The 24,523-nt window shown below is 38.2% G+C and overlaps 2 protein-coding genes across 3 annotated transcripts in view; one reads left to right on the top strand and one right to left on the bottom strand.

Moving 5' to 3' along the window:
• The window catches only part of lmo3 (LIM domain only 3), a 36,549-nt gene extending 25,929 nt beyond the window's left edge, over nt 1–10,620 (top strand). For both annotated transcript variants that reach the window (XM_028043286.1, XM_028043284.1), the window contains exons 3-4: nt 3,435–3,560; nt 6,922–10,620. In XM_028043286.1, the coding sequence (XP_027899087.1) occupies nt 3,435–3,560; nt 6,922–7,027 (232 nt within the window). In that variant the 3' untranslated portion in view covers nt 7,028–10,620. The remainder of the gene's footprint in view (nt 1–3,434; nt 3,561–6,921) is intronic.
• Nucleotides 10,621–18,604: 7,984 nt separating this feature from the next.
• dera (deoxyribose-phosphate aldolase (putative)) lies at nt 18,605–24,274 on the bottom strand. The gene is made up of 9 exons (XM_028043288.1): nt 24,064–24,274; nt 23,602–23,699; nt 23,382–23,529; nt 22,666–22,761; nt 22,436–22,570; nt 21,383–21,511; nt 19,681–19,793; nt 18,854–19,003; nt 18,605–18,784 (listed from the first exon to the last, which is right to left on the bottom strand). The coding sequence occupies exons 1-9, from the start codon at nt 24,092–24,094 to the stop codon at nt 18,728–18,730; spliced, it is 957 nt and encodes a 318-aa protein (XP_027899089.1). The 5' UTR covers nt 24,095–24,274; the 3' UTR covers nt 18,605–18,727.
• Nucleotides 24,275–24,523: the final 249 nt, after the last annotated feature.

Genomic DNA, 24,523 nt, shown 5'->3' on the forward strand with positions numbered 1-24,523 from the left:
TGTAGAACACCAGCATTGTTCCAAGCATGGTTAATAACACAACAGTTCCATTAAAAAAGCCGATGAGAGATGTGACAAATCATTTGTCTGTTATTAACCCTGAGTCTGTAATTATGCAAATTGCCATAGATTTTCCCTTGATGCTTTAAAGTGTGATCTGGGGCTTGTTCTCTGTGTGCTGGGCAGACGGGAGAATGGTCATGCATTACTGAACTTGCCACATTCATCATGTTGACTGATGGCACAGGGAGTCAGTCCCCGGGTCCTGGTGGTTAATGTAGTGGGTAATTAACTGTCATTTGCCTAGTAATAGGACGATGATCAATGGTTTGTGAGGAAACAAATTCTAATGCAGAAGCTGATGAATGCATGCTGAGGCTGGAGCAATTTATGTGGCAGGAAAGACAGGAGGTGAGGGCTGGGCAAAAGAAACGGAGCAAGCATCTTCCAGATCTTCTTCTTTCTCCAGCTTCTGCTTCTGTCTGAGCAGTTCACGCCTAAAAGTCTTTACTGATTGGCCCTTTTTGTTAGAGATTGTCCAATAATCTGTTGTTGTTTCTTATTTTACTAAATCACAATGATTAAGATGTATTCTGTTTTCAAATCAACATGCTGAAGGTAAATAAATGCAGATTGTGATGCTGCACGTCAGACATAGAAGCAGGTCAGTCCATGGGCAGCTGTGGTTCACTGGGAAGAGTCATCTGGTAATGTGAAGGTTGTGGGTTTGATTCCAGCTTCCCTGTATGAGCAAGACACAAAACCTAGAGTGGCTTTGTTAGTGAGTTTGGTGAATGTGCTTCCAAATCTAAAAGAGCTTTGAACGGTCAGTAGGTATGAATAGAGAATGGCCCAGAAGGCATTGTGCATTACAGCTTCATTTGCCACTGGCGTGTGTCGCTTCAGAAACCCTCAATTTTATCTCAGCTTCGTCAAGCTGTTTTGTCAATTACATAAGAGATTTTAACTACGAGGAATCACCACTGCTCCTTTCTGGTAGGAAAGTCCTAAACTGTGGATGTTACTAAGCAACACACTGCAGAGTCCCTCAGTACTGATCTAGGGGAAGTTGGGCCACCTGTGGTCCAGCACACCTGAACTGAATAACTTAATGACCTCCTTTTATATTTTATTTTATTTTACTTTTGATATAAATGTGTGTTTAAGGGTTGAAATATTTTAGCTTTGTTTGCTGGTGGGTCAGCATGCATTAAAGGAGTGTCTTGCACTGCCTGCTTGTCCAGTTGTAATAAATTTGACCACCTCTTGTTCTCAGAGTTTATTGCATAATATATTGAATAAAAATCTACAATTTATACAAGTACGTAAGTTACATTTTTACCTGTTAATTTTTACCATTGAACTATTGAACTACTTTTGCCAACCACTCCTATCTAAAGATTTGTCCCATATTGTGTTGAATTTTGCTAACAATGATAATTGTGTCTGGATTTCTGAAGGTGAAATCCATCTCCTCTCCAGCCTTTGGGTTACATGCTCTCTGGAGGTTAATAACCAGCCCTGACTATCCCACACCCTGAGATCATTTATCAGATCGCGTTCTCTACAGGCTCTCAGAGCTGCATGCAGTTTTGTCATTTTAACACAGGCTGTGAAAAGAGCCTCAAGAACTTTGCTTAATAGCTTATTTTGCTTTATGATTTTGTTGTCTGGCTGCTAGATCCAGGTTGCTGTTTAGTACGGGCCAATACTCAGTGAATGTTCACATTTTGCATGGAGCAGTGAAAGCAATGTTCCATCTTCTTCTACGTGTGGTGCCAGCTGTAGCTCACAAGCTTAAAAAATAAAATATAATAATAATAATAATAATAATAATAATAATAGGATTCCATTTGGTGTGTTGTGCTCTGTGAATAAAAATCATGTTTAATTGTGGCCTAAAACATAAGATAATTTAAAATGATGTAAGATATTTTTAATTGTTTCTAACTAAAGTTTTAATGTATGCCAGTTTTGAGTGGTGCATTTATTGTTTTGAAATTTTGAAAAAAAAAGAGACACTTTTGAAAATGTGTTTTTACAGCTATTATTATGAAGAAAATATGAACTGTGGGAAAAGCCTGTTGAATATTTTAGGAAGGACTGCTTCAGCATCAATTAACACAAGATACGGTTATTTGTTTTTAGTCTAGAAGTTACCAGAAAATCACCAAGTTACAGTACGTCTGGAGATATTCACACTTTTCTTCAGTTTATTATGTTGCAACCATATTCAAACTATTATCCATCCATCCATCCATCCATCATGTGAACACATTTATCCTACAGTTGTGAGGAGAGCTGTTGTATATCTCCAGTGGTCTATTCCAAATTGTATTAAATTAATCTCTTTATTTAAAATTCTACTCTCAAATACTCCAGTGTGACAGTGTGGATTTTTTTGAATGTTTTGCAAATTTATTAAAAATAGAAAATCAAGAAATCACATTTATGAACATATTATTAGCCTTTGCTTAATACTGTGTTGATCCACCTTTGGCAGTTCAGTTCTTTTTGAATCTGATGCCAGCAGCTCAGCTCACCTCTGTTTAGGGCAGTTTGGTCCGTTCTTCTCTGCAGTTCTTCTGCAGCTCCATGAGGCTGGATGGACGTCTTAATTATTCCAAGGTGGAAAGAACACTCTCAGACAAGTTTCAAAGCTTACAAATCATTTGGAAAAAACTGAATTCATCATAAGATCAATTAGAATGAACTAAACGATCACTTATAATGATTGTTGAATTATCAATCAACATACATCTGGAACGTCTGCACAGTGTTTCACTTTTTTCACATTTTGTTATGTAACAGCCTCAATTGTAATCAATGAATCTCTTTTCTCACATTTCTACATACAAATGATCCATCATGACAATTTCAAGAAAAAAAATCATTTTCAGTCTTTTGCAAATTTACTAAAAGTGGAAAACAGAAGAAATAACATTTATGTAAATATTTACAGTCTTTACCACAAAGCTAAAAAATTGAGCCAATTTCACTGATCATTCCTGAGATGTTCCTACAGTTTAAATTGAATCCAACTGTGGGAAATTCAGTTGATTGAACTTAACCTGTAAAGATTCACACCTGTCTCTATAAGGTCTCACAGTTTACAGAACAACAGGACGTGTTAGTCAGAATGGAAAGAAAGATGAATGCAGCAATGGAGACATCCTGAATGAAAACCTGCTGCAAAGCGTCTTGACCTCAGACTAGAGCGACGCTTCATTAGTTCAGCAGGACAACAACCCAAAGGAGAGGCTTCAGAACCTCTCTGTGGACATCCTGGAAGGCCAAGCCAGAGTCCAGACTTCGGATCTGACTGAAAATCTCTGAAGAGATCTGAAGACAGCTGACAGACACCATTTCTAATGTTTACTGCTTTTTAGTATTATTTTGGACTCAGTCATATCTTGTTTGTGTTTGTGGTTCAGGTTGTTTGGTGTAACAGGAAACTGCGCAGCCTGCAGCAAGCTGATTCCAGCCTTCGAGATGGTGATGAGGGCAAAAGAAAATGTCTATCACCTGGACTGCTTTGCATGCCAGCTCTGCAATCAAAGGTAAGTTGCTGCATGGAGTGTGTTGCTCCCACCGATCCTCACATGCTGATAGAGGCGAGGAAGAACTGGGGCACCAATGAATAAACCAGCAGAGCAGATCAAATTAATTCATTCAGGTTTTTTTTTTTATTACCAGAGATTCTCTCTACAATAACATCATCTGATGACAAATTATTTCAATTACATTTGAACCGTTCATTCTTACAGTTCTTATTTGCTCGCAGTGTTTAGAAGGACAGGAAGAATGAAACATGTATTTTATTTCTAAATCAACATCTGTGATGTCATCAGTGAGGGCCGGATTGTGTTGATGGATTTTCACATTTGGATGGATTTTTGTCTCTGAGCCAAACGTCAAAGAGTTGCTTCTGGGAGGTGTGTGTCTGTTTGGGATCATTTAAGACTGATATCTTTTGAAATATTATTGCCAGAAATGTACTGATATTAATTAATCTAAGGCGTTGAACCAGGATCATAGAGAGAAAAGGTTTGTTCAAGGGAAGGCCGTCATTTAGAAACGAGATATTCACTGTTTAATATTCTTGATTTGATATGGTTTATTTATTTGAAAGGGAATAAAGGAACAGTGTAATTTAATAAAAGCTGTGATAGTTCATGAGTTTAAAAAGCCAGAATTAGCCAAAAGGCTATTTTTTTTTAACCTGTACTCCCTAGGTAACGATTTTATAAAAGTAATATGAGTGTATCAGACACACTGTTGGTAAGGACCTAAGACTGGACTCAACAGAACCTGACACATCAAGAAGACAAGAAATCAATACTGCTAAAAAAAACAGAAACCATGGAATATAAACAATATGATATGACAGACCCAGTTTCTTTAGTGTTGACAGGTATTTGAATGAACATGTCAGTTTTTCACATGTGTAATTGAAACCTTATGTTGTTAATTATCTGACTTCGTCAACTCTTCTTCCACCAGTCAAGCATTGCATAAGAATGTTAACATTTATTTATTAGCAGTTAATGCTATCATGCTTCCCTTTGCTGGCACCCTGTGGAGGAAACATTTTCAGATAAACCAGCTTCAAAAAGAAGAGAAAATGAAAAGCTTCAGCAATTATGTTTCATTTCTTGTGCAGAAGAGACCCAATTTTCTCTTCCTTTTGCCCACTTTGTTCATAACATTAGGATGGATGACTCATATTTGTTAAAAATATAATGTATAGTGGACTTATCTGTCACTTTATTATATGTGCTACTTTTGTCTTTAAATTATCCAGACTCTGAGCATCCTCTACCTTAGCATTAAAAGTTGAACTCCTGCATTCTTAAATCCAAACACAGAGAGCATATTGAGGCGATAGAGGACAGGGTGGAGGCGCCAGATATGAGGATCCGTCCTGTAAGCAGTTAGCCACAGATCAGCCCTGGGGACAGCTAATCGATGAAGCTGTCGCCCAGCCTCATCATCCAGCCCTTTTTCCCCCTGAAGAACCGGAGGCCACAGAAGAGCTGGAGGGTCAAGGTCAGTGTAGATGGTGGCACAGGAAACCCAGCTGGGTGACAGCAGAAGGGAAAGGTCAGTGCTGATGACAGGAAAAACTTCACATTGGACAACTTGGATCCTCACACTAATTCTGTTGAATAGAATCAAACCTATGTTGTTTGTCAGGAATTAGGAATGCTGGGGGTTTTAAAGAAGAAAAGGTAAACAATAGCAAGTAAAATAAGAAAGAATATATTTTAAACTGTGACATATGTACAGATAGATTTTAAAGCTTGTCATTGTCATTCAGCTGTTAAACACTCCATGGTTGGGATGATGTTGTCCATACACTAGTTGAAAGTCTTGTGGGGAAAAATATTGATTGCCAAACAGTGTCAGGTAAAAATCACTGTCAGGTTTATTAATGTGATATGAGAGTCACAAGATCAGACATTGATGAGTAAAAGCTTTTGATAAAGAAGGCACCAAGATACAAATAATAAATGGATGGAAAACAAAAGCCCTCTGCTTCTACCTATCAGATTGAAAAAGGTCTGTTCAACACTCCTTTGGTTCTCAGATTGTTTTTACTTATGTGGAAACTAAGCATCCTTCTGTCTCTTGACCACTGGGTGAGAGAAGTTCTCTACTGGAAAACTTTGACTTTCACTCATCGGCTCTGCCAACAAAATTATGGAGACCTGGAAACATTTTCTGTCTTTAGTAGGCACTATCACTTTGCTCCCTAATACAGAGGAAAACTAGACTCTCTGTGGGCCATTTTATCCTATGTATTTATTTATGATTTATATATTTTGATTATTATAAATTTTCCATCATTTTTAGTATTTGTTTATTTTTATTGAGTATTATTATTCCTTCATTTATTTACTGTTGATTTTTCTTTTGTCATTTCCTGTCTCGTCTAGAACATGTGTGGGTGTTTTGGTGTATGTAGTGTTGGTGTGTGTGTAGTTCCAGGGGCTGGATCTCTAATTGTTAGTCTTGTGCTTGGACCCGGATCATGGTGTGTTCAGGGTGGGCTGGGTTTATAGAGAAACCAGCTTCCTTTTTTTTCTCTCTGTATCTCTTATTTGTGATCACTGTGTTTTTATTGTCCGAATGATTAATAATGAATGTCAAGCTGTTAAAATTCAATAAAGAAAATTGGAATAAAAATGGTTTAGACCCTAGAATGTTCAGCAGACATTTTATTTAAAGTTTTTAGCTCTAATGTTTATCAGATTTCATCAGATTTTTGTGAAATCCTGAATGATAAAATCTGTGCACACAAAAACCAGTTTTTTTCCTCAGGAGAGCTTATAGAGAAAACGATTTCAGGGATGCATCAGGGGGATAAATGTATATCATCAAGGTTTTAAAGCCTTCATCATTTCCTGGAACGTCCTGCACATTGTAGGTTTGTGCATAGCAAAGATGTCTAACCTTAGACTGAAAGGTCTTTACTATCACAATTAATTAAATAAAAGTCATAATTTATGGACATCGCAATCATTTAAAACTGGCGTAATCATTAGAGATATTCAGAATAATAAAATAATGAGAGAAATAAATTCAGCTCTTGTTCCCTCCGAAATAGAAGTGCTCATTTCTCTGCCTTGCTCGGCTGTGAGCCTGACTACAACCAAAAACTCCCTGCAAGCTGGAATTAGAACTAACAGTCTGACTGAGCTGCAGAGAGAAAGAAGTAAAAATGTCACATATGAAAGGTAGCATAATGCTACCAGTCATACACAGTGATTACAATCAAGGTCACAATAGTTGAGGCTGAGTTAGCACCAGACTCAGCTGGCTAATGTAGCAGTAAGTCAGGCCCACTGTGGAACGTTAATGACGGGACTCATGCTTTGGTGATCATCTAAGTGCCACCTGTCCTCTGCTTCTCTGCAGGTTTTGTGTGGGAGACAAATTTTTCCTGAAGAACAACATGATTCTCTGCCAGACTGATTATGAGGAGGGGCTGATGAAGGAGGGCTATGCTCCACAAGTCCGCTGATCATCCAATCAGAAGAGGAGGAAGAGCAGAAGTGAAATGAAGAGACTGAAGGAGAGCATGCAATCACACAACAAAATGCACTATTGCCTCCTGTCCAGGTTCTGTACCCAACATGTACATAAATTGGGACTTACTCTACTGTACAGAATGGCCACAAAGACAATGTGGCAAAAAAAAAAAAAAGGCTGGTGTAAATTCACATGTTTGTATATTTCATTATTTCTCTCTGACGGATGCTGGCTCTCTTTACCTGACAAAGAATAAACTAACTTTGCCCTGAGAGTGATTGCTAACCAAATTCTGTTCCTGGTTCAAAGTTCACTGGTTTCATTGTACTCAGTAACAGACAGCATCCCGCCTGACTGTAGGATCCAAACACTTAAACTTGACACAAGATTAGTTTATGTAAACCTGAATCACAGCTATTTATTTTTAAAAAACTTCACGACTAAGCAGGTAAAAGGTCCCCTGCTCTCATTACACTCTTTGTGGTTCATACACTGCAATCTTTTAATAAGTTTAAAAACTGACCTTTTCTTCCTGCTCCTGTCTCAGGCTGCTGTCTGTAATCCTGTCCTAAGAAAGTTCAACTCAAATTTTTACTAGCTGTCAAATATTGTTTTGGTAATATTCTGAAAACATTGAGTACAGTACCTATTGAAAACTTTTCACTCCTTTAAATGTGTTACCCTTTTACTATTCTTACAAATCAGTCATTATAAATAAAAAAAATAAATCCTCCAATGTCAAAGTCAAAACGGATTTCTGCAAATAACATAACTAAAAACACCAGCAAATATACAGTGCAAGAGCATTTATACTCTCAAAAAAGTGAAACATGGCAGTTGTTCACATTATGTTAATATTTAATTTCAAGTGCCTATAGGCACTGAGCTAATGTGGCTTGTTCCTAATTTATACTGCGTCTGGTTCAGTGAATACACACCCATCACAGGCAGTTACACTGCGTCCGGACAACCAAAATCAAAACAGATTCTGTTTTTGCCGGATGCCACAGTAAGTCAAGTCAATCTTCAAAAATCACAACAGGAAGCTGAACTAGTACAGCATCCGCATCTTCAAAATAATTCACAAACACAGACTATTTGCTGTCGTTATAATATCTTTGAAATAGCTATATTAATGAAAAATATCGGTATAGATAAAAACGTTTTTAATGCCTTTGGGATTCTCCTTCAGGGAAATTGTTATTTCTGTCTCGTTTGAGTCCACAGTGGATGCAAACACTGTAAAAACACTAAAAACATGCAATAAAATTTTTTTTTAAATATCATGCAAAAAATTAAAAACACACACACGTCATCACAACCATACTCTCAAAATCTCCAAAACAGACTCCTCCACTCACATTTACAAGTGAACAGGTTCATGACATTGTTTGTCATGCTTGAAAACGTAAGAAAGTTAAATCATCAAGAAAGGAATATGACACCAGGTTACCATGACTATTCTGACTGTTGGTTCTTCACCAGTCAGAGCTTTCTGGAAGTTCCAATGACAAAGAAACTACTGAAGAAAAGTCACATTAAGGCTGGACTAGAGTTTGCCAAAAGACATGAGGGAGACTCCATGGCCAAATGGAAGAAAGTTCTTTAGTCACTAATCACTACAAACACACAATCCCCACTGTGACGCACGGTGGTGGGAGAATCATGCTGTGGGGATGCTTCTTGGTAACAGACCTGGCTCATTGTAAAGGTAGAAGGTAAATGTTCTGAAGACAAAAGGGGGATGTTGTAAAAAGGCTCAGTCAAAGCCCAGATGTGTCCCATAGAAAACTCGTAGCAGGTGTTTAAACAAGCTGACACCCGGATCAGTTTATCTGGAAGAATGGAGGAGAAGTGCAGCCTGAGAGCGATCCACACAGAGAGCCAGCTGATAAATACACACTGAAAGGGTGAATATTAATGCAATCACTTCTTCTGTTGTATCATTTTATGTAGCTGTCAGAAATCACTTTTCACTTTGACATTAAAGCCTTTTTGTATTTTTGGTCAATTTGTAAAAGCAGTAAAAGGGTAAAACATCTAAAACGTAGCATTAAAGGAAGAAGGGTTGAGTTTGTTATAATTCATTTCAATAGTTTCTGTGATTTTCCACCTTCTCCTTTTTCATCAACGCCAGATTTAGTAACTGATTGGTAAAGAAACTTAAGCATTTAACGTTTTAACAGTCAAATATGTTTACAGAAGACAAAGCAAAGCATTGTGTTCATTAAATCTATACAATTATCACTGCGTCTATGTGTTCATGGCCTCTGGGTGTAGGTGTTAATAACCAGATGTTTACAAGTTGGTCAAAAACTTTACTAATGGGTCAAGTGTTTTGAAGCCAACAGTTGTCAGCAACAGATAAGAAAAATGAGAAGGAATAGAGTGGAGTTATTGAATACCAGAGGAAAAACCTTTAGAAAATCACTGGTCTGTGTTTTTAGAACAGCCTGGATTTGGAAATGGACTCCATAGAGATGATTTTTGTGTTTATCAAAACCTTTTCTCTCACACTAAATTAAGCTGACATAAACCTTATGGAGACCTTTGAACACATTGTACAATGAAAGACTCACTTGCGAAGGGCTGACTGATTTTTATATGTCATTTATTTTAAAAAGCCTTCTGTGCATCTGTTGCTCAAAAAGGTGTTGTTGTTCATTGTCAAAATATTTAGACCTCTTCCCTTTCAGATGCGTGTGACATGTTCACCACAAGATTTATGTCAATTAACTTAGCTTCTCTCTGCAGAGGAACATTCACCTTAACAACCAACACTTGTCAAATGGTCAAAGCAGTGGAGACCATTCCAGCTTCCAGAACATCAAACTTCATTTCAACATGTTAGCATGTCAGTCTGTGGTTGTACATTAAAAATATAACTCATTTTTGCTTTTTTTTTTTTTTTTTTTACAGTTCTTTTAAGGGAGATCCAACAGTAGCAGCCAATTAACAGTAGCCAATCAGCAGCAGTTGACTAGCTGCTGCTGATTGGCTGTTTTGCTGCGGCTCCTAACAGCAGCAGCTCTGCCCTCTGAGCTCTGGGACAGACACAGTTTTTTAGAAATAAGTAGAACTGCTGTTTAGTGGGTTCTAGCACCAGTTAAGTTCTAGGAACATAATTATCTGCACCTGATGAAGTTTGACAGAGCTTACCCTAAAACTCCAGAGTGTCTGATCACACTAGAACTGCTGCCATTATAACCTCTGCTGCCTGTAAATCCAGTCATTTGCATTCCCATGGCTGATTTGTTGTGTGTGACATTACACCCAAACTGGACTGGTCCTTACTGCTACTTAACTCAGTTCTAACCTGCTGACTGTAGCTTGATCTTTGTTTCAAACAGTACATGAGGAACAAATCGCTACTGCTCTAGTTCTATTTGGTGTTTTACTGTCAACTTGTTGAAAGTAATTCTTAAATTGTATTAAGAGCAAAATACCCAAGCTAATTAAGCTAATTGAATTTCTTTGTGTTCCACACAAAGAGGAGAGGGAAAGTGTTTGATCTATTTAATGCTATTGAAAGCTTTTTGTTATTTCTTAATTGGAGATCTAATTAAAGAAACTAACTGAGCCATAGGATGAGTTCTCTTTTGTCCAAGCTGTGTGTTATTGCTTGATAGAAGATTTGTCAGTTTAATCCTCTCAGTTTCGCACAACTGGAATTTTTTTCCACTTGACTGACCGATATTAATGTCTACTGAACATAATGGTTTTCTCTGCAATCAGGTTCATAATTTATGTGTTGACCAAGAATTGCCATTGAAAGGTTTTTATAAATAAAAATACTTACAAAGCTATACTACAAAGTACTTGTAGTGGTCAATATGATACAGAAATTAAATTTAGCACATCTAAAAACAAGATAACTGACAATCTCGCAAATGAAAGGGTGGAGAAAACTTAGAGAATGTGAAGTAGAAAAATTTATAAATTTGTTTTGTAGAGGAAAAAAAAATTTGGAAAATGAAAAAGTTCAGACATCAAAACAAGAAAATATGATGTTATAGTGTTGGTCATGGTAAAGAAAAACTCTTTGATAATGTTAAATTAGCCTTGCCTGCTGGAGCCCACTAAAAGGCTGACAGTTTACAGAAGCACTTAGAAAAGCCATTAGCAGCAAGTTACACATCATTAGCAGTATCATTCATGTTCCAGTTGACCCTGAAGTCTGTGTTGGCTCCACAGACTCCCTGCTCCCCTTCCAGGGGAAAAACACAAACCAATGCTGAGAATCATCTTGGTGCTTTCAAAGAGATGGGAGTAATGTTCCTGAATACTACAGCTGTCTGAACGGCTGAATAAAAACCAGCAATGTTCCAGTAATAACGAGTAAATCATCCATGCACAAGACTGTAGAGGAGTTCTGATTAACCAGTTCAATGATACTCTGATCAAACTAACTGTGGCTGAAGTTCAGCTAACTGTCCAATAACCTGCTGTTCAGCTGGAGAAAACCAAACGCTTCAGAAATCGAGATGCTCAGAACTGATCTGATCGAACAATTATAAATAGAAATAAATTATTTCTTTTTGTAATCATGTATTTCTATCATTTCTTTTTCTCTGGACATGTTAACTGAAAACACAGGATGTGCTGTTTTAATAGTCATGCATACTTTTATTCGTGGATCTATGTTTTATTAGAGTTTTTGATCTAAATTATTAGTTTAATGAATAATTGCCCAAATCAATTTTTTATATTCATAGCCATTATTCATTATCTGTAATCGGTAATCATCAAAATTAAAGGCTTGAAATATTTCACTCTATTGTAAACAAGTTTCACTTTCTGAAATGAGAGACAAAAAATATAGAACTTTTTCAATATATTCTAATTTATTGAGGTTTTCTTTCTTGTGGGGTTCACTACCTGAGTGAAGATGGATCACCGATCAAATCTAATAAAATATGTTAGATTTGAAACCTTATGAATGTGATGTTTGGAGCTGCATCGGGACAGAGGAGAAGTTGTCCAACTTCTGACTCAGCGTGGGTTTGTATATAGGAGTCTTTTGTTTTTAAAGATTGCTTGGCGGCAATCATCTCTGCTTATCAAGCTTTCTTCACAGTTAGTCTCACAGGACTGTGGAAGAATTTGGGAACACTCTTTCTAAACCATTCCAAGTTCATTAAGACTGGCAGGCATTCTAACGTTGATGCCTGGTATGTCATGTTGACAACACACCACTCAGCCCCTAACACCACAATAAAATGATTCCATTCAGAGGAAACATTCAACGAGTTACTGATCAATATGTTTCATGTTTTTTCCCAGCATGGAAAAGATGCATGAAATTAATAATGAGGCAAGTCTGAATTCCACAGTCAGGGACAGTTTTTTGGTTTATTAGACTTCTCTTTGATGCAGCAGAGTAACATTTAACAGATGCCCATCGTGGCCATTAGGTCTCAGTTTTCAAAGTCAAGCATGCAGAGAAAATTGCTGCATTGAACCTTTCATAAATGTTTGCACATGGGCACTCGGTCTCTCTCAGCCTCAGTTTGCCACATAGAATGAAAGGAGATATGAACATTCACCGTCGGTATGGCGACGACAGGTTCTGTTGTTATTTTCTGGCATTAAGTCGAGGTGACTTCAGAGAGAAATGTTTGAGGATGTTTTTGTTCTTGTTTCATTCCTGAAGTATACATACAATAAGATTAGTACGCCCATCAAATGATGATCCCATGGCTGTGTATGAGTACGAGTAATTAATAAACAACAATTGAGTTAGACTGAGGCACATTCCATTCTATTCTATTCTATTCTATTCTACAGGGGTTGTTGTAACACTGTTGTATTTGTAAAAGCAATAAAAATGGTAAAACATCTAATCACTGCATCTTTCAGTTTGGAACACAGATGACTGAATTGTTCTGACCCTCGTCATGCTGAGCAGCTGCATGAGGAAGAGGAAGCAGGTGTGAGGCTGAGTTCAGGAGGGAAGCAGCATGGAGCATTCATACTGGGTTATGAATGTTGCTCAGTTCACTCAGAAGTGACTTTTGGCTTCTGTTCTGGATAAATTTTGCTCTCTGCCTCAGTAGCTGTAACAGCTCATAATATTTCTGTCATTGTTGACATGCACCAGGCTCTCCGTGGCTCCATTCAGGTCGTCTATCCAGCATCCACTTTAAATCCAGCTAACGTCTGATCAGATCTGATCCAGGCTCAGTGCGGCTCTTTCCATATTTCTTTTTATGAAGGATCATTAAATCCATGACCTTTAAATATTAATATTTAATGCTCATGACTCTTGGTATTTCTTTGGTGAGTGAAATCCGATTTTTTTATGACATCCTAAACATTACTTGCATACTGATGAGCTCATTTTTCATTTTCCAAAAAATAATAATGGCATTCATTCCTCAATTGTCTTCTCATCTACCAGTTATCAGGTGACAACTAATCAAATAATAATCTAGCCCAATTGCTACTTAAAAGAAAACAATGAATGAAGTTGGTAAGAGAGAGTCAATGTTGTCAGTGAAACATGTCTTCTTCCAGCAGGTCAGCGAAGCAGGAACAGATGATGGCCCGTCAGCACTGACATCCTGAACCACAACATGAAGCAGACTGAGGACTGATAACCCTGAACTAAATAAAAACAGGAATGTTTAGCTTCATTTAAAGACAAAAAACAAAAAAAATGGTCATTTTATCCAGTGACTGTGAACCTCTTCTGTATGCAGAGAGCAGAACAAGACAGTTTGTGTGAATTGATATTCCAACCTTCAAGGTGCTGATTCTAGATAAGTACATTCCCCTTACCTATGGAGATCCTACTGTTTTATTTATTAAATAGTTCTGGAGTGAAACTGCTTTTGGGTTAACATCGATGCTCACTTTAAAAAAAAAAAAAAATGTAACTACATCTCTGTATTCTACCAAATTGTAACTATCCTCAAAATATCAAACAAGACAAGACAAAAAGAGTTTTTTCCAGTGACAGCTGTCTGCTGTAGAAACAGTGGAGGAAGAATGAAACCAGAAGCAAACTTTCTTCTGCTACTGAATTATATATTCCCTAAAGCCCTACAGGGTGATCATAAGACATCTCCTGCTATTGAAGTTTTCCAAGGTTCCATTTCAAAGATGAGGAGCTTCTCTTCACATTTCTCTTGGTGGCATTAGTTTTCATGTGGCCCCATTCTTCCAAACGACAACAAAAGTAAACTTTGTTTCTGACTCGTGTGTGCCATGTTCCCTGTGGTGTCGATGTAGCTGAGAGAACCCCTGTTCTAATTCTGTCATTGTCAAACTTCTTCAGTAATCTTTGTAAAGTGACAAAAAGCGAATAAAAAGGTCCCAATTCCTCTGCTCTAAATGTTTCAAGGAAACTGTAAGGCATTATGCTAAATATGCCAACTTTCAGTCAGGCAGTCTCCTCAGCCACCACAGCCAGGTCCAGCAGGCAACACTCCAGACAGCAGAGTCTACTGTTTCAGGCTCCTGCTCTGCTGCCTTTAGCCAGTTTCAGTCATTGTCTCTAACAGTTCTGAATCTCTTTATTGATCAGATTAAACTTTCTGGTTTCCCTGGTGATCCTTTCCCCCCTTGCCTTTTCAGAGAGGCTTTCACCAGGCTACCGTAGGACCTTGTGGACCCTGAGGCTTTGTAGCATGCTGTGGTGCAACCCTTGATTAAAACCATAGCTTTTTTTTGTCTTTTTTTTTTGTTGTTTTTTTTCAGAGTAATAACTCCTGTTCCTTTCAAAAATACAGAAGAAGTTTATTTTTGCACAATGAAAATATTTTTTTTCTGACAGAAATTGTGTTTGTCATTTCATTTTAGCTTTAAAATGTGTCACAGCACACAATCATCTCATTTGCAGTTTTATAATGTATGTTATTATAATATGTTATATCCTGCTTCAGTGAAAAAAGCAACATGCTGCAGGTCTTCTGTTTTGTCATAAACATCATCTATGTGTTCCAGGTTCACTAGGAGGAGCGGCGTTAACAAGCCCTGCTCCACTGGTTGTGTTTGAGAATGAAGTCAGTGATTAATAAGCTTTTTCCCACAAAATAAATAAATAGTCCTATTTCATCTGTTATCTTTATATTTTTCAAAGCGTGCAGCTTAAATTATATTCAGATTTGACTTACTCTGTTTTTAGATAGCTTAGAATGAATTTTTGTGGCCTGGAATGAAAATGTTCCTGAAACCAGGCAGAGCAGACTGGAGTGACAGCTTTGAAGCCAGGACCAGAACACATGTTCTCTGTTTTTGGAGACAACTAATGCAGCATGTCACTCGGGTTGAGAATAGTTGGATAACAGGCACGTGCTTTTTAAACGTTGTCTTTCTACCACATGGTTTCAACACAGATTCATTTCAGCTGCTTTGCTCAGAGCTTGTGGAGCAAAGCATCTGGATGAATGTGACTGGCAGCCAATCAGAAAGATGAACGTGACATTTCAATACATTAGTTTCATATATATTTTTCAGTACTGAATGAAAAACAGATTACATTTAATAATAAAAAATAGTTATAAATTATGAAAATAGTTATTAGATTTATTTATTTATTTATTTTTCTCAGCTTCCCTTTGGCATTCCAAGGACCCCGTGCCGCACCCTGGAGGGCTCCCGGTGTTTGAGAAACACTGAGTTCATTTGTAAACTTCAAATTATCAACACTCATTTCTGATTTCTTAGCATGTTGTGGATTTTTAACAAAGATTACATTTTTCCTAAACATAATAAATCCATAATCCTTATGAATCAGGAATTTACCACTTTTACTGTTGTACATATGTAGAAAACTATATAAAGTCTATTTCTGTTTTTCGTGTCATGTACATCCCACCTGTTGACCAATAACTGCTGACATGGACTCCAAGTGACTGACAGAAAGTCATTTTTAGGCACAATTTGAGGACACTGCCTTCATTTTGGATCAAATGACATTAATAACCTTCTGTATTCCAGAGGCCGTATAATGAACAATGCATTCATCTACATGAAGGTGACTGGCTGCTAAGAGGAGTGAAACCCACGGCCGGTCACTGGAAATGGCAAAGTAAAGTTACCGTGAAGGCTGCTGTATGCAGCCTTTCGTCACCGTTGTGTCCCATCCCTGGAAACAGGAAAAGCTTCATAGATCATTTTTCAGGCTCCTTCAAATCACAAGGTCTCTCATTTCTTTGACCATCTTGCCATTTTACAGCTCACTGGCTGAGGGAGGATCTCTCTTAGCCTTCTGTGACAAACAGTGCCAGACCCACCCAGGATGTTTCTTCACACTGATGTCAGGAGGTGATGATTAAAACCAAAACATTCAGTCCTCAGATAAAAATAGATTACTTTGATTTTTAACAGACAAAAGAACCCTGAGAGTGCTGCCGAGTTATCCAGGAAAAAAGTTCACAGATCCAGAATGTAGGGCAGGTCAAACACAGATATCACTATAGTGATAATGTATTAGTCTATATCAGTCTATAGACTAACACACATAATGATCTGACAAACATGTGAGAACAGTTAGAATCAACCTGCATGTGGATTAGTAACAGTTTCCATGTAATTAATGTACCCCATTTAATTCTTTATTCTTTTATCCATAGTAGTTTGTCTCTCTGTTGATTTGATCATTTTTCTTAAAGTCTCAGTCATTCTCAAAAACTCATCTGTTTTTTTCGTTTTAGGGGCAAATGGCAGGGGAAATGTCCCTGTTTTTGTTATCTGCAAAGAAATGTCAAGGATTTGGGTTCTACACAGTGGTGTTTTTTTAAAAACCTAATTACAATCCTGGTGTTTTAGTTTACCAACGTGCTGTGATTGTAAATTAATGAGAGGGACTGAAAAAATGAGAAATCTTTCAGCCCTTTGATTAAAATATTCCTATATCCGTTTTACATCTTTCATCATACAGAGTCCTCAAGACCAGATTTAGAACTCATACCAATTAATAAATAGAGCAAACTCGAGGGAGACAGAGCGTTGTCCATTTTTCATCAGGCACAGCTGGCTCCTACAGGATCACCTTTTTTTAGATTTTAATGTGCTGCTTTGAGCTTTAAAATCCTCTCCAGGTTAAACGTTAGATCATTCTGACACCTCAGAGAAGTGAAACTATTGGAATAAAGTGTTTTTATCCGAAATTTATCAAGATAATTTATCTCTGTAAGGAACTCCCACTCAGTGGTTTAAGTGCTGTTGTTGTTGAGTAACTCATTTATATTTTAACCTCTTATATAAATTGTCATATTAAATACACAATTAAATAATTTTTGAATTTAAAACTGCTGTATAGCAAGACTAAAAGTCTTTCAAAATAAAAAAAGGAACATTTTAATCTTAAGAGGAAAGATTATGATTTGTGTATTTAATGGGAAGACCAGAAGTGCTGAACTCTTACTCATCTATTTAGTTTCTTTATTACAAAGCCTTGATGGTAACAAAAAATTGCCATAAATTGCTGCCATGTGTGATGGTCCATAAAACTACTGAATGAATTAAAACTTATTAAAACAGCGTTAGCTTGAGAGTTAGCTGAAGGCCTGTGTGGACCAACCAGAGATAAGTCCAAATGTATTCATACCCCATGTAGATTTAAGATGTAAAATGATTTTCATTCAAACAAAAAGTTTGTTAGGAAATGATACAGACATCTCTAAAAGACAAGAATAATGTAAAATCAATACCAATATTTTTTCATCAGCAAATGAATGTGTGTGAGAGGGAATGGGCTGATTTTATTGTAGAGTCTTTGAGTGTCCTAATAAACATTAAACAAGTCAGATGTCATTTTATTTCTTTGCACTTTATCAAAAATATGCACATTGTTCTCTCAGAAATTAACAAAACATATTGGACTTTTCACAAAATCTTTTTTTAGATCTACCTGTGTTAGCTGAAGAAGTGTGAGTAAAATGAACAGATTACAATTAACCATAACAGGTATCAATAAGTTTGGGCTCAACGTTTTTTTTTTTGTCCATTTTTATCTTGAAACCTCAAAAAAATGACATCAAGTTAGAAGTTACCTGGTGGTCTCTGACCAGTATGTGACCAATGGCCAATCCTTCCATTTCTTTTTGCCTTTTTTTAAAGCAAACCTATTATAAGTATAACGCATTGATACAGAATAAATTGCCAAGAGATTTAGTCCTCATAACTACAGAAAAATGCTAATAATTCCAAATGCTTTTCCTTAACATTGACATTAATTTGGTTAGTATAAATATAAACTATTAATTTTGACCACATTTTTATCATTTATTCATCTGTAACCAGAGCAAACATTATTTTTCCATCTGGTAAATTTCATTCTCAATCTCCATGTTCCGAGTCCAGTGGGTTCAGGAGGAGCCGGTGTCTGATCACAGAAGTTATTATGGCTTTAAATTAATACTAACTTTCAAGGTATATACATAAATAGGTTGAAAATGGAACACAAGTCACTATTTGTTTGTCTATATCTGCTACATATTCTGGATTTACTATATAAGAGGGTTCCATTCTGCATGGAAGAAAACGATCTGATCAGGTTGTTTTACACGACAACATACAGCTTCTTCAAAAAAAGATGGAAATAATCACCAGAGCTCAGAACTAAAATTAAAGATTTATTAAGTTTTGGTAACTCATCACAAGTTGTCTAAAAAACACTGGTCTTGAATTAAAAACAGACATGACTGGATGTTTCCTTTATAATTTCTGAAGCACATGTTAGTGTTCAGGCCATGGGCAGCTCATGATAAGCTGCATACTGCCCCGTCACATGGTGGTACACCTGCACAAGTTGCACAAATGTTGGAAATGTGAAGCAAGCATGTAGTGACGATGTGATTTAAATTCTCACCTGTCTCTCGATGTCAGCCAATAGGCTGCTAGCTCCCAGGCGAAACAGATGTGGGTGGAGCCAATCGTTACCAAGTTCTTCTTTGATCAGTGTGAGCCACACCAGGGCTTCCTGGGCTGTCCGGATTCCCCCTGCTGGCTTAAAGCCCACCTGGAGGAGCACGCACACACACATACACACACAAAGCTCAGAAATATATCACTACAGAACCCCACAAACATTTACTGCATACCTTTCATCTTTAAACCATGACATATGCTTACAAAATGATACAAACATTTTTTAAATTCACATGTAAGATCAGTTTCTCCACTTATTCTTTTCTCTGACTTCATTTATAGAATAAGGTGAAATGTAAGCACCAGTTACTCTCACTTGCTTAGTCTGGAAGAACTTTGATAACATGAACCCTATCCAGCGGTGATTCTAATATGAACATGGTTTGATATGGACCGTCATAATGCAGCTTGTTGTCCAGCTGATCCAAACCTTTTGCTCCCCTTTCAGATTGGTTCTTTATTAATCCCAGAGTGGGGAAATTGATGTTTGCCTCACCCATCTCCCCCCGTCTCTGCTGAAGAAAAACATCCCACAGAATAACGCAGCCACCCCCGTGTTTGACTGAAGGGACACCATGTTCAGGCTGACGCAAGCCAAAACGTTTCTTCCAGATGTTTGAGTTACAGGAGAATTAGTACATCTTTATTTCAACAAGTAAACAATCTTAACCTTCTTCCATCAAGGAGTTTTTATACATTTACATGTGATTCTTACTTTGTATACAGTAAACTCTACATAAAGATCCATAACAACAGGCAGTACTCTACCTTGTGGCCGGTGCGCAAGAAGTAGTCACGGATAGCTCTCACCATCACTATGGCAACAGGATAAGTAGCATTGACGGCCTCCTTCCCTGTAGAGGTCTTGATAAAGTCTGAACCTGTTGGGATCAACAATGACAGTCAGCATTAAGATAATAAACCACTGCTGCTTCTGCTACACTGCAGTCAGCTGCTGGCTTCATGTTTATTTACAGGCTCTTCATAATATTCCAGCTGATTCATGAGATTAATATGTGCTTGGAAGTGAGGATTAAATATTCATCTTATTCACGCTTTAAAAGGCCATCATGTTCACTTAACTCCGGTTTTGTTTTGGACTGGTGCAAATGGCAAACAACTGTAGACCCTGAAGTAGCTCCTTCCAGTGTAGCTCCAGCAGTGACCGGCCTGCCAGCCTCTGCACAGGTTAAGGTGTGCAGGACGTCCAGCAGTGAGCAGGCAGACATGAACATCTGCTCTCAGCTGACAGACGATATCTACATGTTCGAGAATTAAAAATATCCCCATGCTCAGACTTTTTATGTCCTCCTTCACAATTTGTGTTTTATCGGCTTTCCTGCTAAAAATAGATGATAAAATGATTCTCTAATAGATCCTCACAAACTGCAAGCAGCACACAAAATGTTCTCCATCTTCGTTCACCCTGATTTATAATGAGCGTTCATCTGGCTGCAGCTGAGCAGAACAAGTTAAACATTTCCTAGATCATTAAAGGCATGTTCCGCAAATTCTTTTTCCATTCAGGTCTTTTTTCTGTAGCCTTCATTCGCTTTTCTCAATCTGGAATATTCTTAGAGATTCATTATGAGGAATCTTAATTACCAGATAATGGCTAATGGGTATTAAATGTGTGTGGAGGGTAAGAGGGGGGGGTGAAAGGTCCATTCATTTAGGTGGGCACAAGAATACTAGGAGAGGACAGTAGAGTTAAATAGACATCACAGATTAATAGGTTAAATTATCATTTAATTTCAGGAATCTCATGTGCAATTTATAGGAACAGTGGCAGATTAAGAAGCGAGTGAGGTGACAAAAGCAATGCATTAAAATAATGAGCTCTATCTAACAGAGTCACTGACAATTTGGTTCTGTAATCAGCTCATCATGTGATGGTTAGCTAAGCAGAGATCGGGAGAGTCCAAACGTTTCAGTTCTGCTGAATTCATTTTGCTTAAACTTTCTCACATTTTATAATGTTACAATCACAATATGACAGCATCACAATGGAGTGCATAATTATGGAGTCAAAATTAGTATGAAAAAGACTTTCAGCACAAATTCACTGTCATACCCTTAATCAAATCAACCTTAACCTTGAGAAGTCGCCTTATGAATGAGACTAACGCAGCAGTCATGTTTCAGACTGTGGCAGGAAGCCGGAGTATCGGAGAGAACTTTCTGCGATTCCCAAAAATGGTTCATAACTTATGATTAATACATTTTGGTGTTTGTTAATAAACTCTGAATTATCCACACACAATAACCGATTTTCTCTCCTACACCAAGTTTGCTGAATATATTTCAGTTGACACATAAATCTGAATTTTTACGTACAATCTTCATTGGGAATCAGGTGACTGAGCTCCAGTGTTTTTTGAGTAATAAATGTCTTTTTTGCAGCATTTTCATAACAACAGACTAATTGTCATCTTCACAATTACAAAGAAAATTGTGTTGTGGGACTAACCCGCCATCATGGCCACCATGCTGGCTTTGTAGATGTTGGTGAAGGTTCCCAGGTCTCCAGTAGCCAGAATGGTCTTCATGTGGGCGTCACCACAGGCCTCTCGAAACTGGACAATCTCTCTGTACATGGCTGCAGAGACAGAAGAGACAGACTACTGATAAGGCTTCCTCCTTTAGTTTTATGAATTTCCACAGTTCTGGGAGATCTTACACTAGAGAAGAGCTCCTGAACATCACAGCTATCATGCTGGTGGACCTTTTTCCCCACTTCTGTTGACACAAGCTGCTGATTTTTCAGGCACTGTGTTTAAAAGGGACCCTTACCTTCAGACACACGCTAAAACACTGTGGAAGAAGATGTGCTGGAACAATGCATAAACCACCGCCTGGTTCTAGATCCACACCACAACATGCTGGAAACAACACACACTAGCTAACCGGGTACTGTGTGTGAAACAGAAAAACCCTGACTTAGGCTACATTTACACTATAGTATAGGTTCAGTAAGAGAGAACGGCCAAACAACAGTACTCAAAGACTTTCCAACAAGAGTCCGAGTTCCTCCATCAGGAACTGGGACGTTCCTCTGACCCTCCTTGTCAGGGTAACAACTGACTTTTGTTACTTTGCACTCTGTCAGAATGGTCAAATATTTAGAGTAAAGCAAAAAGCAGAGGGTGATCCTGAACAAATAAGAGCAAAAATCATTCCATCTGCACAGCATCCAGATGGACTGTCCAAACATGCAAAAAAACATGAAGGAAATCTAGAAAGTGAACAAGTGAGAACAATGGAAGAGATCTGCTCCAATTCTAGAAAGTTCTTGTTGCATTTCCAACAGCGAACTCTCCTGAGCACAAAAAGGACACACCACTTACTTCCTTTGTTGAATTTGCTCTTTTCAGACTCACTTTATATATAAGATGCTTCTGTTTTTAATCTTGTGGAGTGGTTTTGTTGATGGCCACTCTCTCAGCCTGGCTGGACCTGAAGTTTATCACACTGCACACTTCAGAATGTTTTTCAGGGCTAAGGTGGCTCTGACGCAGCCTACCTTCCCATTGTCCTGTTAGAGCCAGCGTCCTGTTGATGACGATATCAATCTCTGTAGCGCCGTCTCTCACTGCCATACAGACCTCCTGCAGTCGGGTCACCAGGGGCGTCTGCCCAGTTGGAAAACCAGTGGCAACTAGGAAGGAGCGGAAACACACACGCACACACACACTTACATCCACGACCGTTAACCTGTACAGAGCAAGTGTAAAAAGATTCCAGGAGACTCACCTGAGGCAACAGGCAGGCTGGAGTTAGCTGCCTTTAGTGATCTGACAGCATCGGCCACCCGAGAGGGATACACACACACTGCTGCTGTGGTTAACCCTGGATCACATCAAGAGACCCAGTTAGGCTGATAAACCGGGCTGTGGCTCCCTCTGCAGGCTGAACTGATACATGACCAGACCCGTCATCATCTACAGCCTACAGGTCTGTATCTTTTAAAAGTGGACTCAGCATTCTGAACAGCTGCTTCCTTTAGCAAGTAGTGTTTATGGCTGGACAGCTGACAGTCAGAAAACCTCCTTATGAATGTGTGTAGGCTATAACATATATTTTTTATTTTTTATGAAAATATTCAACCTTGAAAAACTATATGTTTATATGTTAGATGAGCGAGTTGAGTGTGAAAAAACTTAAGAGGTCTGCACAGAGTCCTGAGCTCAGCCTGAAAACACTTAGACAAACACAGACTTTATAGCAGGCCTTCTTGTCCTACATCAGCATCTGACCTCACAAATAAACAGTCAAAGAGTTCCCATGAAAACACACCCAACCCTGCTGGAAATCCTTTCCACTAGAGCTGCAGCTGTTATACCAGCATAGGGGGCTGATGTCGTGTTAATCCCTACAGATTAAGGATGGGATGCCACTCAAGTTTCTATACATGTGAAGGCAGATGAGTGAATACTGTTGGTGATCTTGATGCGCTGAGCAAAGCAGACCTTTGTCATGCATGTCCATCCTCCTGAGCAGGTCGTATCTGACCGGCTGGATGGCTTTCACACACAGGCGATGAACGTTGGACGGCGTGTCATCTCCAGCCAGCGTCGTCAAATCGATGAAGGAAGCCGCCTTCAACAGCCAGGCCGTCTGCATGGTGAACACGGGAACTGAAGAGCTTCTGAACACTTACAACACAGCACGCATTATGGAAAAACTAACCTGCCACTGCTTCTTAGGGAGCTTCAGGCCTTGGATGTGCTGAGCCCTCTTCAGCACAGCCTGAGTGTTCACCCTCACTTTGGACAACCATTCTAGGTCTGCAGGCAAGAAAGAAAGATTACTACTGGCATCAGTTTGTTTACATTTTACTTTAAAAACTGTTTTATTATTATTATTTTCAAATATCCGGTTCAGAAAATAAATCTAAATGTACACTCTGCATGGTGAGAAAAAACGTTTAGAGCTGTCATCCTGCAGGTTACTGACCCGCTGTTACTCATTAAACTGGAATGCTCACACTTCTTCACTTAACTCTCACATCGGTAATTTATTTAACATTCTAGTATTACACCACAGATTGAGAACCTCAGAATTAGGACCGAAAGCTCGGTTTATATGACAACTCTATACAGACACGTGTTTATGAGAAAGTCGTAGCCGGACTGGGAGTGTTTGACTTACCGAGGTCAGTTCCGGGGTTCCTGGCTGACATTTTTACCGACAGATGTGTGAGGGGACCCGGCAGCAGAGTCCTCTCCTCCAGGCCCAGGCCAACCTGCTCTGCTGGGACACTTCCACCCGCCTGCTGGCAGGAAAACTTCTCCTTTCTCTGGACCAGCACGTGACCGATCACGTGTGAAGAATTGTCTCCACGAGAGGGCGATAGATGGCAATACAGTACACAACTGTTTTTTTTGTGTTTTTTTTTCAAAATCTTTATTGAAGTATTGATACATGTCCAAAGTTATACCGTACAAAGCATCAAGGAATTAATCATCATATTAAACATTTTATGGCTTCTTATTCTTATTCCTGTTTATATCATGTGAAGAACTTTGAACTGCCTTGTTGCTGAAATAAACTTCACTTATTTATAACAATGAAGTTTTAAGTTTCCTAAAATTAGGAAAAACAAATATTT

Source organism: Xiphophorus couchianus, chromosome 17 (genome assembly GCF_001444195.1).
Source record: "Xiphophorus couchianus chromosome 17, X_couchianus-1.0, whole genome shotgun sequence".
Taxonomy (NCBI): Eukaryota; Metazoa; Chordata; class Actinopteri; order Cyprinodontiformes; family Poeciliidae; genus Xiphophorus; species Xiphophorus couchianus.

Excerpts from the sequence above, each read along its gene's own strand:
- dera (XM_028043288.1), bottom strand. The coding sequence starts at position 24,094 with ATGTCAGCCAGGAACCCCGGAACTGACCTCG. Across the intron at positions 19,004-19,680 it reads TCTTGCGCACCGGCCACAAG|GTGGGCTTTAAGCCAGCAGG; the intron begins GTAGAGTACTGC and ends GTGCTCCTCCAG. Across the intron at positions 18,785-18,853 it reads TGGCTGACATCGAGAGACAG|GTGTACCACCATGTGACGGG; the intron begins GTGAGAATTTAA and ends CAACTTGTGCAG.